At 41.6% G+C, this 14,381-nt stretch overlaps 1 protein-coding gene and 1 long non-coding RNA gene across 3 annotated transcripts in view; one reads left to right on the top strand and one right to left on the bottom strand.

Moving 5' to 3' along the window:
- The window catches only part of LOC138295617 (uncharacterized), a 131,956-nt gene that overhangs the window by 83,543 nt on the left and 34,032 nt on the right, over positions 1 to 14,381 (top strand). The window lies entirely within an intron of this gene.
- Positions 9,408 to 14,381, bottom strand: part of PRKCE (protein kinase C epsilon) — a 1,050,532-nt gene continuing 1,045,558 nt past the window's right edge. The window contains exon 15 of one of the 2 annotated variants that reach the window (XM_069234015.1): positions 9,408 to 13,351. In XM_069234015.1, the coding sequence (XP_069090116.1) occupies positions 13,205 to 13,351 (147 nt within the window). In that variant the 3' untranslated portion in view covers positions 9,408 to 13,204. The remainder of the gene's footprint in view (positions 13,352 to 14,381) is intronic. The other variant, XM_069234014.1, reaches the window with a different exon arrangement.

Raw genomic sequence — 14,381 nt, 5'->3', positions numbered from 1 at the left:
AGTGACACCTCCACCCTCCCTGTGTACAGGCTGTCTGAAAAGTATGCACAAAGCCCCAACTGTCACTCTGCCCAGACGTGGATTGGAGTCAAGCTGCAAAACACCAGAATCATAAGCACAGATAAATGCGCACTTTCTAGAAGTGGCATTTCTGTGATAGTAATAAAAAATACACCCACACCAGTAAGCAGTATTTATTATCACCATCACAACCATACCAAACACGCCTACGCTAGCCCTCATAAATCAGACAATACCCCTACACATAAGGCAGGGCATTTCTAATGCAATCCTATGAGAAGGCAGCACTCACAGCAGTGAGACACCAAGTTAGGCTGTTTGTCACTACCAGGACAGGCCATGCAATATGGCACATGTCCTGCCTTTCTACATACATGGCACCCTGCCCACAGGGCGTACTTTAGGGGTGACTTACATGTAGTAAAAGGGGAGTCCTGGGCCTGGCAAGTAAATTTAGATGCCAGGTCCCTGTGGCAGAAAACTGCGCACACAGGCCCTGCGCTAGCAGGCCTGAGACAGGTTTGAAAGTCTACTTCAGTGGGTGGCGCAAGCAGCGCTGCAGGCCCACTAGTAGTATTTAATTTACAGGCCCTGGGTATAGAGATACCACTGTACAAGGGACTTATAGGTAAATTAAATATGCCAATCAGGTATAAGCCAATCATACCAACTTTAGATGGGAGAGCACCTGCACTTTAACACTGGTCAGCAGTGATAAAGTGCTCAGAGTCCTAGAGCCAACAGCGAAAGGTCAGAAAAACCAGGAGGAAGGAGGCAAAAAGACTAGGGATGACCATGCGTATGGCCAAAAGTCCAACAAAGGGGAAAAAACCTCCAAAAAATGGATTCCTGAACCGAAAACAAAACCAGGAATCAAACAGGAACAAAATGCAGGTAAATGCAAAATTGAAAAGATTCAGAACCGAAGGCTAAGAATCAGGAGCGAAGACACAATCTGAGCAGAAAGTGATGCAGCGCAAGGAAAGGGAGAAAACAGAGCCCTTATATACCAAGAAACAGGAAGTGACCAACAGGAAGTAAAAAGACACCATTTTAGATAGGGAAAAAGTACATAGGATAGAATAGAACAGGAACCATAGAAAATAGGGACCAAGGAATGCTGGGAAGAAAAAGGTAACATGGGAAGGGGGAAAGACATAAAGAAAGGACAAAAAATGCCTCGAAAAAGTAAAGAAGAAAAAGAAGAAGAAGTAGAAAAAGAAACAGGTAAGGAGGGGTCAGGGGAGAACAGGGACACCACAGAAGGCAGAGCGAGGCCCAAAATAATATCTGGGGCCTCGCGCTGTACAAAGAAGACTCGGGGCACGCCGCGTCCTGATAACGCGCTGCGCGGCGCAACAGTAGGTCCCCCCCCCCGAAGGTCCAGGTTTGAAGGGAAACAAACGATGAAAACGAGAAATCAAAAGAGGGGCGTGAACAGAAGAAGCATCTTCCCAAGAGCATTCACTAAGAGGATAACCCTTCCAGTGAATCAAATACTGAAGACGCCGGTGAAAAAGGCGAGAGTCACAAATTTCTTGAACCTCATATTCAGGGACATCATTCACCAACACAGGAGGAGGACAAGGAAACTGACGAGAGAAAGGATCAGGGACATAAGGTTTGAGTTGGGATACATGAAAGACCGGATGAATTTTCCAAGTATGAGGCAAGCGAAGACGAACAGTGACAGGATTAAGCAACTGAAGAATACGAAAAGGCCCATAATAGCGAGGCGTGAACTTATTCAGAGAAAGACGAGAGGGCAAGAATTTGGAAGAAAGCCAGACTTTATCCTGAGGGTGATAATCAGGAGTGGGTCCACGTTTCTTATCAGCGATCTTCTTCATATACCTCTTAGTGTGCAATAAATTAGATCTAATGAGCTTATGGAGTTGCAGGAGACGTTTGGAAAAAGATGTAATGGCAGGCAGAGGAGAGGTAGATTGAGGAGCAGTAGGAAAAGAGGTCGGATGATAGCCATAGGAACAGAAAAAGGGAGTGACCTTGGAGGCACTATGGACAGAATTGTTGTAGGAATATTCAGCAATAGGAAGATAAGTGTTCCAGTTGCTTTGGGTGGAATTACAAAAACAACGAAGGTATTGTTCTAGTCCTTGATTCAAACGCTCAGTTTGTCCATTGGTCTGAGGATGGAAACCGGATGATAGTGCTATATTGATATTCAGTGTCTTGCAAAAATGTTTCCAAAACCGGGAAATATACTGGGGACCCCTGTCAGACACAATGGTATGTGGAAGTCCATGGAGACGGAAAATATGGTCGATAAATATCTGGCTCAATTCTTGGGATGTTGGTAATTTCCTTAGAGCAGTAAAGTGGGCCATCTTAGTGAAAGAATCAACAGTGACCATGATAACCTGGTTTCCAGCTGATGGCGGAAGTGAACACATAAAGTCAGTGGAAATAGTATGCCATGGCGTTGGTGGAACTGGCAAAGGCTGTAGTAATCCTGCAGGTCTGCTACGGGGAATCTTGACTTGGGCACATATGGGACAAGCCTGAACATATCTTTCGACATCTGATTTCCAGGTAGGCCACCAGAAAGATCGCGAAAGAAGTTCTTGTGTGGCCTTAATACCTCTATGTCCAGCAACCGGTGAATCATGGCACATCTGTAATGCTTTGTCTCGCACTCTGTTAGTAGGGAGGAATAACAGCTTCTGATGAAAAAAGAATCCTTCTTTCTTGCATAAAAAGGTTCTTAATTTCTCTATTTCGCTATTAGACAGGCTGGAATACTCCAGTTGTACCTCATCCAGAAAAGATTGAGCAACTCCAATGATCTTACTAGGCTCCAGTAGAAACTGAGATGGGGAAGGAGTACAATCTGGATAGCGTCGAGACAGAGCATCAGCCAGAATGTTTTGAGATCCAGGAATATAGGTGATGTAAAAGTCATACTGACTAAAGAAAAAGGCCCAACGCGCCTGGCGACTATTTTGGCATACAAAATTACGTAGACATTGCAGATTACGGTGATCTGTTCTCGCCTCGAAAGGCTCCTTGGATCCCATCAGAAACTGTCTCCATTCGATGCAGGCTGTCTTCAGAGCTAACAACTCTCTTTCTAGTACAGAGTAATGTTGTTCAGCTGAAGAGAGAATATGGGACAAATAGAAAACAGGATGTTCAAGACCATCATCTTCTTGAAGTTGAAGCAAGACTGCTCCAATAGCTTTTTCGGAAGCATCGGTAACTACGATAAACTGTTTATTGGTATCTGGATGTCTCAAGATGGGAGCTTGAGTGAATGCCTTCTTTAATTCTTGAAAAGCTGTTTCAGCCGCCTTGGTCCAGACAAACCCCTGTTTTAGATTTTCCTTCTTTAAGGTATGGGTTATATGGCTGGTCTGTTTAGCAAAGTCTTGAATGAACTGTCGGTAAAAATTTGCTAATCCTAGGAAACATTGTGTTTCTTTGATAGAAGAGGGAGAAGGCCACTCTAGAATTGCTTGTACCTTTTCTAGGTCCATAGCTATGCCGGTGGAACTTAAATGATAACCCAGATATTTGACTTCCGTCTTATCGAACTCACACTTTTCGGGTTTACAGAATAGTTGATGTGCTCGGAGTCTGTGAAGGACTTGTTTCACATGAGAAGAATGGAGTTCGGGGTGTCTGGAAAAAATAAGGATGTCGTCCAAGTAGATTACGAGTGTCTGGTTCAAGAGATCGGAAAATATTGAGTCCATAAACCTTTGAAATATAGCAGGAGCGTTCGTAAGACCAAAGGGCATGACTTTATATTCAAAATGACCGAACGGTGTCCTGAATGCTGTTTTCCACTCGTCTCCTTCTTTTATACGTAAAAGGTGGTAAGCTCCCCGAAGATCCAACTTGGTAAAACGTTGAGCCCCTCTGACTGCCTCTAAAATATCCTTAATGAGGGGCAAAGGATAACGATCCTTTATAGTTATCTTGTTTAGGCCTCGAAAGTCTATGCAAGGACGAAGATCTTTGGTCTTCTTAGGTACAAAAAAGAGAGGAGCCCCTGCTGGAGAAGATGATGGAACAATGAGACCACCCTGTACATTTTCCTCCAGATACTCCTTAAGAACTTCCTTTTCAGGTTCCGTGAGAGAATACATCCTCCCAAAGGGAACGACTGTTCCAGGTTCCAAAGGAATAGCACAATCGTACTCTCGATGTGGAGGTAATACAGGTCTGGATGGTTTTTGAAACACGTCTTGGAACTCTAAATAATGTTCAGGAACCCCTTGGACAGTGTTGATGGAATACTCCGTAGTACTCTTCATAGGTGTTAATCTGTTTGGTGACCAATATTTATCGGAAGCAAAGCAATTTTCTTGACAAAACTGTGAGGATAAAGAAATTGTCCGGGTTACCCAGTTCACATATGGGTTATGTCTAGTAAACCATGGAATTCCGAGAATAATGGTATGGTTGGGAGATGAAATGAGATCAAAAGAGAGGTGTTCTTGATGATTACCAAACTGTAAATTTAACATCAAGGTCGTAGTATCGACTGGACCTGAGGATATTAAAGATCCATCCACGGTGTGTACTTGTTCAGGAATGTCTTTGGGTTGAGTGGGAATTTGCAGATTAGTGGCCCATGTCTTATCCATGTATATACCACTAGCACCACAATCCAATAATGCCATAGTTCTTTCTTGGCGGCCATCAGGTAGTTGTAATATGACTGGTAACACGAACAAGTAAGTTGTATTGTCATTGAATGAGCTGATAGAAGGTATAGCCGATGATCCCGTCCCCTCCCTTCTTACAGAGGACGGGAGGTGGCGTTTCCCAAGGGTCTAGGTGGACGTACAGGACATGTACGAAGCAGGTGACCAGCAGAACCACAGTAGAGGCACAATCCCTTCTTCCGTCTGTCTTCCTTCTCACTAGCAGAGAGTGGCCCTCGAGCAGTATCCACTTGCATGGGTTCCCCTTCTATATCTTTAGCAGGAGGACGAGATTCCTCAGGATGAGGTGGATACATCCGTGAAGAGCTTGGCTGAGACGCTCCTCTACTCCTTCTCTTCTCCATTCGTCGTTCTTGAAGACGATACTTGATGGAAAGTGCTTGATCCATGAGGCCACGAAGATCTTCAACTCTGGTGGAATGTACTAATTCATCCTTAATTTCTTCCTTAAGTCCTCTGCGAAACAAAGTTACCAGGGTACGCTCCACCCAAGTGGTCTCTGCCGCTAATTGACGGAAACGTGTAATATATCGGAGGACATCCTGGGAACCTTGCTGAATATCACATAATGCTTCCTCTGCCGAGGCTTCCAATCCTGGGCGACTAAACATTTGTTTAAAGCGGGTCACGAAGGCAGAATAGTCCGACAATACTGGATCGTTGGATGACACCATCGGGGTTGCCCAGGCCAAGGCAGGACCGGATAATGCACTAATAAGATATCCCACCTTTGTCCTGTCATGAGAGAATTGGCTAGGTCTGAAGGCGAAGTAAACCGTTAATGCATCCAGGAATTCACACAGTTTAGTTGGTTCACCAGAGAAGCGAGGCGTTGAGGCGGAGATAGTCGGAACATCGCCACTGCGGAAGGCCAAAGCCTGTCGTAAGACCGCATTCTCGTTGCGCAATTGTTGCAATTCCTGAGCTTGTTGTTGAATAGTAGTCAAAAAAGATGAATCAGGATCTGCAGCCGCCGCCACTGTGTCATCCATAGTATCAGAAGATGTCGGAATGGTTTGGCGCTGCATTCTGTCACGACTCACGTGCTGCTGGCGCCTGGAAACCGCAGATCTAGTGGCGTAGGTCTTGAGGGTTCGGCTTTGGCCCAGAAAGGGGCGACTCTTTCTAGTAGCCACGGTGCTGCAGGCAGTGGAAACGCCAAGAACAGACCGTGCCCTTTAGAATTAGTGCCAGAGGGAAAAAACCCCAATAAAGGGGAAAAAACCTCCAAAAAATGGATTCCTGAACCGAAAACAAAACCAGGAATCAAACAGGAACAAAATGCAGGTAAATGCAAAATTGAAAAGATTCAGAACCGAAGGCTAAGAATCAGGAGCGAAGACACAATCTGAGCAGAAAGTGATGCAGCGCAAGGAAAGGGAGAAAACAGAGCCCTTATATACCAAGAAACAGGAAGTGACCAACAGGAAGTAAAAAGACACCATTTTAGATAGGGAAAAAGTACATAGGATAGAATAGAACAGGAACCATAGAAAATAGGGACCAAGGAATGCTGGGAAGAAAAAGGTAACATGGGAAGGGGGAAAGACATAAAGAAAGGACAAAAAATGCCTCGAAAAAGTAAAGAAGAAAAAGAAGAAGAAGTAGAAAAAGAAACAGGTAAGGAGGGGTCAGGGGAGAACAGGGACACCACAGAAGGCAGAGCGAGGCCCAAAATAATATCTGGGGCCTCGCGCTGTACAAAGAAGACTCGGGGCACGCCGCGTCCTGATAACGCGCTGCGCGGCGCGAGCCGAATGCTCGGCTCGCGCCGCACCACGCGGCGCAACACGTGGACACATCACATTTTTTCACAGAAAACAGAGGTGTTTTTTGCAAAGTGCCTACCTGTGGATTTTGGCCTCTAGCTCAGCCGGCCCCAGGGGGGGGGTAGAAATGGCCTAAAATAAATTTGCCCCCCCCCCCTGGAGCAACCCTTGCCTACGGGGTCGCTCCCCCTGCGTGACATTGGCGCCAAAAAAAAAATCCCCGGTGCCTAGTGGTTTCTGTCCTCTTGAGGGCAGATTGACCTAAAATCGGCCAATCTGCCCCCAAGGGGGGCAGAAATGGTCTAAATACAATTTGCCCCCCAGGGGAGCGACCGTTGCCTAATGGGTCGCTCCCCATCTCTAAAAAAACAAACAAACAAAAAAAATAAACACAAAAAAATAATTTGCCCTGGCGCGTACAGCTTTCTGCCCCCCCTGGGGGCAGAAATGGCCTAAAATAAATTTGCTCCCCCCCCCCCCACAACCCCCCCCCCGGGAGCGACCCTTGCCTAAGGGGTCGCTCCCCTTGCGTGAAATTCACGAAAACAAAAAAAAAACTCCCTGGTGTCTAGTGGTTTCTGCCCCCCTTGGGGGCAGATTGGCCTTATCAAAATAGGCCAATCTGCCCCCAAGGGGGGCAGAAATGGCCTAAATATAATTTGCCCCCTAGGGGAGCGACTCTTGCCTAAGGGGTCGCTCCCCACCTAAAAAAAACAAAAAACAAAACAAATAGAGAAAAAAGAAATGATCCCTGATGCCCTAGAGGTTTCTGCCCCCAGGGGGGACAGAAAAGGCCTTCCTAAAAAATGCCCCCCATTGGGAGCGACCCTTGCCCAAGGGGTCGCTCCCTTATGTCTATTTAAAAAAAAAAAAAAAAATCCCTCGTCCAAGGCACACGGGAACTGGACCCTTGGACAAGGTCACCTCTTCCAAGGCACAGAACCGGTTAAGAGTATGTGTATAATTTATTATTATGAAATAGTAACTATACATATTTTCTTAAAGAAGTATTCATATATAGAATATACACATAATCAGATTATAAATATTTATCAATACAGGCATATCCAGTCCATTGCTGTTTGAATCCGGTGGTTATGAAGGAAAGAGCCAACTCTCGTAGTCTTCTGAAGACAAGATAGTTATCAGTTGACCTTATATTTGGGGGTAATGAATTCTGTAATGCTGTAAATCTTTCTTTGGTTTATTACCTGAAATGTTTGTCTAGCTTGATCTGAATTCTGTGTTTAAACCTTAAAAGCTTCTCCTGTTATAGTACAAAAGAGAGCTCCTGGTAACTTGCTATCAGACCACAAATTTGGGATCTGACTATTTTCAAATATTAGTATTTTGATAGTAAGCTGCAGTGCAGCGTATTTAGATTATACCCATTCCCCATACTTACAAATTATTTATATGAAGTTTAGGTTAGGTGTTCTTCGCTTGGCTTCTAGAACTGCAGAAAACACTGAGCAACAAGTTTTAGTTGCTATGCTCATTATATTTTTTTTTTTAAATTTGTGTTGCAAAATATATTTTACTTCATGTTTGATTGTTTTATGGATAATGTCTTGTAAAACAAAATGCAGACACAGACATTTGCTTTGTGCCTTCCGTCTAGTGTGAAAATATTGAATAAAGGAATTAAAGTAAGGAAAGGGTCAAATGTGCCTAAATATAAGAAAGTATGTTTTCCTCTGCACATTTCATTTTCACATTGAAACCTAATCAGTGAGATTAACCTTCCAAACGGGACACTGTGCAAATCATTGGAGGGTAACCCACCATCAGCGGGAGGATTGGAAAACTTTCCTCATCTTCACCATGAAGCAAATTCCGGTTAAACACTATTGCTACTAAGCCACCTCTTCTTTCCTGACACCTGTGAGTGGAACTGGGAATGTTACTGTGGGAACGTAATTAGAAGACTATAGTAATGTGTTGTATTTAGGAATCAGCTACAGATAGTTCAGAATTCAGTCAGCTGCTACGCTCCTGTATCAGCTCCCGAAACAGGCTTTGTCTTACATCTTTTCCATGAGCTTCACTGGTTTACGATTACAAAGCGCATCCAATTCAAAGCTCTGGGCTACATGTTCAAAGCTAAAGCCAGATTGGGTCGGAGGTATATCCAGGATTTGGTGGTGCCTTACCAGCCCACACGTATGTTCAGATTATCGAATCACGTCCTGTGCACTGTGCCCAGGTTCTGTTTGGCCTCTATGGGAGGTCGATACTTTACATTCCTGGGCCCAAAACTGTGGGACGCTCTCCCAGCGCCTTTAAGAAATTGTACTTCACTACTTGCATTCCGTAAAGGTCTGAAGGCCTGGCTGTTTTAAGCTGCTGCATTGGTCACCCTACCCTTTGCTTAGTGCCGGGAAACGCCTTTTGAGTAGCTGGGTGCTTTAGAAGACTATATAATACTATTAATAATAGGTTTTCGAGTATGAGGGCAGCTGGGTCAAGGGATCATCCTTCACTCCATAAGAAACCTGGGTCTGTTATCTGAGACCCTTATCACAGCAAAGCATGTAGCACTATTCCTCCTTTCACACTCAGTTTACAAATGAAGCACACAGACTTGTAGCTTGTTACACATTTTGGTACCACAAAGGATAGGGGTGGGAATCACAAACAAGCTTTACTTTCTGTCTGTCTTCTGAGCAGCAGTAATATTCCAAAATGGAAGAGGGGAATAGCGGCCATCTCGAAAATAATTAAAATCCAAGTACTTTAGTTTACTTTAGATTCTCAGGCACAGCATAAGGTCACCAATAAAATAAGCGACAAGCTTGTCAGTGCCACCATGCACAAGGCACCACTTGACCCACCATGTGCCACAAGGAGTTCAGGCAGCACATTAAAGTAACATAAAAGGAGAAAAATACTAATGGGAAAAATTATGAAAAAACAGCAATTACAATCTACATTTACCATCATCGTATTTATTAGGTTCTGAAACAATACACATTCACATCCTCTTGAATACAGTACATTTGGCACAGTAATAATGTTTACAATGTAATAACACTAATGAATGGCAAGAAATTTAAAATACATCCATAAGAAAAACAAATCCTGTACAAATAAAGCCTCACAATAAAAGAACCCAAAATGAATACATTTAATCGCTAACCAGACCTATTTTGCACATAATTTAAAAAGAGGTAATTTTTAACCTTTTTGGAAAGAATGTATTTTTTGACATACGAAGAAACTGTTTTTCCACTAAACAAAATAAATTCATAATTTAAGAAAACACAATAAGAGAAATGCTTTCTTTTTGGCATGTTGCGCTCATTTTACTGAGAAAAGTCAATATAATAAATGCAACAGTGTGCTAATCTGTGTTTTGTATTTTTTAATTTTAAAAACCTCTTTGAAAATGAATGCTGATTGCAGCAGACAGGCATGCTGAACTAAGCTCAAGAGAGAAGAGAAGTTTGCTTGTTCTTAAGCAACATCTCCTCCTACACGACTTAGAAATTGTATGTTAAAATATAGGGTTCCGTAATATCGACATTCATTTATATCAACCAACAATGTATAGATTCACATGATTAAATCCACAATACTTACCTTAACAAGATCTTATTAGTTGATAGTGTGTGGTCGATGTAAGTGCATGTCAATTAAAACAATTCTCAGTATTTTGATAGAGAGGATACAAGACCTAATTCACAAAGCTTTTTCTGTGAGTACTGGTGTCTTGCTTTCTTTCATGTTGTGAATCACTCTGGAATTTTTTGACCTTATTAAAAAAGTTTTTTTTCTGCTAGTAGTTGTCTTTTACTCATCTCTTGACTGTGCATTACTACTGAATTCTCAAGGCATTTTCTGTGAGTAGTAGCTGGCTTACTGCAGTCTTTGGTGTGACTTACTCATGAGTTTTCAGGAGCAAGACCTGCTTAGCCCAGCCCTAATTCACCAATTATTTTCTATCAGTATGAATGTTTTACACTAAAAAAATTGACGAATGAGTGATACCTGAAACAAAGGAAAAAAGACAAATACAGGCAGATAAAGCAGTATGAATTGGTCCCTCAAAGAAGGCAAAAAAATGAGAGAAGCAGGTGCAGTACCCTCCTTTCAAGAGCAGCACAGTGGGATCTTCTGTTTGCACCCGAGCCGACTGGGCACCTTGCTTACCTATGTGCTGTAGAATGTACAGCATCTTTTCACTATCTCTCTACTTCACTACCTACGAATCAGTGACCTACACACACCTGTACAAAAGCCTCTCCTATTCGATAAACAGCCACATATGACATGGCTGCTGGCCTTCCAAACCCACCTATTCAACGATGAATAAAGTTCACTCAACATTACAGTAGGATGGGCAAAGCAAACTACACCAGAGTAGTGAAAAAAGAGCTAGCCAGTAGTGACACATCAAACACAATTTTTCATTTTAAGAAATCCAGGGGCAGTATTCGTATTTTGCCTTTAAAAATATGAGATGATGCAGCCATTAGGATTTTCCTGCGCATGTTGTACTCAATTCCAGGTGCTAGATTTCCAACCTCCCCCTCCATCCCTCCTCAGTATACAAACGTACTGATGATAAATAATACAAATCTATGGTCTAATCTGTTACACACCACTTGTACTGCAACAGACAACTGAACTGATACACTTTGTAAAATATTTCATATTTGAAACCATCATATTAATATATAATAATTACACCTGAGTTATTAAAAAAAAAAAAAAAAGGAAAGTGGAACTGTTTATCTTCAATGGACTCAAGGGGCCACTGGCTGCCAGGCACATGACTGTGACAAATGTACTAGCTCCTTGTGACCAAGACTGCCCTTAAATCAGAAATGACCAAGATGCTAACCCCGACCACCCCATGACCACCCCGTGCCCACCCACTTGCAATATGCAAATATGCTTTCCTCCATTACGGTTACCATTTAACAGCTTTAATAGAACTATACAAGATCTGGGATAGCTTAATATATTGTATACACCTTTCATAACAAAATGAAAATCCAATCCATTTTTTTGACAGCAAATCTTTAACCAATACACATACAGAGTATTGCACGTGGACATTTATTGTAAGTATTCTTTTACAGATTTAACTTTTAGAATATGCCTGAACATGCAGCAGATGACACCTCCAAAATCAATGTACCCCACAGGCATTGCAGCAACACTATGTACAAAGTTGCACCTGTACAAACGATGAAGAGGTGCCTCGAAGCACCACTCTCGCATATATATTTTTGGGGGCAACAGGGAATTCATGTGCATCGTTGAACTGAACCCCAAAACTGCCCAAGACTCAGTCCAGTAAAATCTATCTTATATGACCTCAGCAATACATATACACAGACGAACACTGAGTACTCTCTGAAAGAAAAGTACATAACACTGTTAGCATGTCTACAAGAGGTAACTTCGCATTAGTAATATTGTCTGTTCCTAGTTACCGCTTCTGTTAATACATAAAAAGGAAAAATGCATTTACATCTTTTAAGAATGTCAGTTTTGAACATTTGATCTTCAGTCTTACACCATACTTTCACAGAATGCTGCAAGGATATCCCTCGCCACATAATATTCGGATAGCATAGATTTCATTTTTAGATCTCCCACATCTAAAAGACAGTAGTACTAAGGGTCTGTACAAGTGTGCAAATGGAACACACCACAGGGACAAATAAATAAAATAATTATGGAGTGTATTTAAAAACTAAAAACCTAACAGGAACCCAAAAAAGTCATTTTTAAAAAATACAATGTAACAGCATATTAAAATCAATGGCTTCTTTGTTTTAGGCTTACTTTGCTAAATTATCCTTGCACTGGGTATCCATCTTGTCTTCAAAATATGTGAAGGAAAGCCCAGCCAGAAAATACAGGTGTCTGCTTTTGGAGCATCCATTCACTATAACATCTTAGCCCTTTACAAGCAGCCTCTAGAATAGTCAATGGCTTCTTTCTTCTTCAATTAGATAAAACGATTGTGTTGCCGCGTCACCATCATATAAAGAAATAAAGTAATATTTGGCCCATTGCATTACGGCATGAATGTCCCCATGCTGTCCAGCAAATACTTCAGTAACCTCCCCCTTGTAGTCACTGGTGAGGTGTACAGACCATGCTATTCTGACCCATGGATAGGACGCCTATCCCACCAAAACACCTCAACTGCTCAAGGGTGACCTTATTTGTGTGGTAAGTTCACACTGCCGCCCCAAAGCGAGTGCTAGACCACAACTGGTGTGGGCTACAGGCATTACACCCTATTAAGGGATCTCAACTCCTTGCCTACGTAACTGACCTTAATTGAAAACATGCGCTGAAGAAATGTACCTTCTCCATTTCACCCACGAGTGTTGTAATGTAAATACGAACAATAATAAATAATAATTTAAAACCATTCCTTTTGAAAGCCCAGCTTCTTTTTCTTCAAGTTGTTATGAGACTCAGACAAAGAGAAAACTTCTGTAAGAGATCTTCGAGCTGGAATGAAATCATGAGTCCTACAATAACACAGCAGTGTGCCACATCTACAGCTTTTTAACATATACGAGTTTTCATTGTTCTGCAAAACAGGAGTCAATCTTGCTCCAAGATCCACAAACGAAAGAAAACAACAATAAATAGATCATTTAAATGGAGAAGCAGGTTCAAAGTAGGAATCCACTGAACCTCAGTAATGTTGAGTCTTTGCAGCCTTTGCTTCACCTGCCGTTGGTCGAATCACGGAAGCTGCTCCTCACCAAAATATGAGAACCCCTTGAATTCTTCTTGGTTGATCTGCTTGACAATGGCATCATCCACAAGTGTTAACACTGGCTCTTCCCTGGTAAAATCTTGATCAAAGTTATTAACATCCCTTTTGGTTTTCTGGAAAAAAAAGTAAGAATAGGAAAATGAAAATGCCTGATTAGGAGTCTCAAAATATGTTCAAATGGCAAAGGTTTCACAAGGACATCAATAGTGGCTACTACAAAAAAAAACAGTTTTGTAGTTATGCACTGCCAGTGTAAGTAAAACTAATGACAAGATTTAAGTTCAAATACCCTTTTTCAGTTAGGTTTCTAAAAGCGAAATTCTAACTCCACCCAGTTTTTAATATAATGATAATTTACAAATATAGTAGGTAGGAGTAGGATCACTTAATATTCTAAAGTGTTCTCACAACATGTAAAGTAGTATTTGACAGAAATATCATGCATGTAGTCTGCTTGCTAACCTATCAGCATGGCCCAGGAGCAATGGTCCAAAAATGGCATTGCTAATATGTATCACAAACAAGTAAATTTTGCTTGATGAGAAAACAAGCATTTTTGAAATATTTCTCCAGTTGTAGTCTGGATGTTGTCCAAATAGTTGGTCATACCTTATAATTGGGTTACCAAATCCACTTTAAATTTTAATTTTGAAATAAAATTGTTTAAACTGTTTTGAATCTTTGTTGGAAACAAAGGTGTTGCAGCGCATTTACATGATTCCTAAACGTATCTGATCAGTCATTTGAGTATCGGTACAGGATACTTTTAAAGTCAAAGATGGCTATCGTTTGCCAGGCTTATGGTACACTGCTTTGCATTATACATCTTTCATAAAATATAACAGGGAAGATATATACTGCAAAGCAGTACCCATGGTATATAGGTACAACAATCTGCAAACAGTCTCCTGTCCCAAACATTTCCCATATATACACAGTATACCTGAAATCCTGTTTCAACTATTTTAATACAGTAAATATGGAAAACACATTATTTCAAAACTAACATTCATTATCAAACAGAATTAAATGAGAAAAGATATGTGTTTTTCTAAAGATATAATTGGTTCAACGGATGATTCAATTATACTTTGCAAATTCTGCTGATAACACTGCAGTGAGACCTAAATATGGAGCCTTCAA

The sequence above is a fragment of the Pleurodeles waltl genome, chromosome 5 (genome assembly GCF_031143425.1).
Source record: "Pleurodeles waltl isolate 20211129_DDA chromosome 5, aPleWal1.hap1.20221129, whole genome shotgun sequence".
Lineage (NCBI taxonomy): Eukaryota > Metazoa > Chordata > Amphibia > Caudata > Salamandridae > Pleurodeles > Pleurodeles waltl.
The sequence above is the reverse complement of the archived record's forward strand: the minus strand, read 5'-3'. Positions and strand labels throughout refer to the sequence as shown.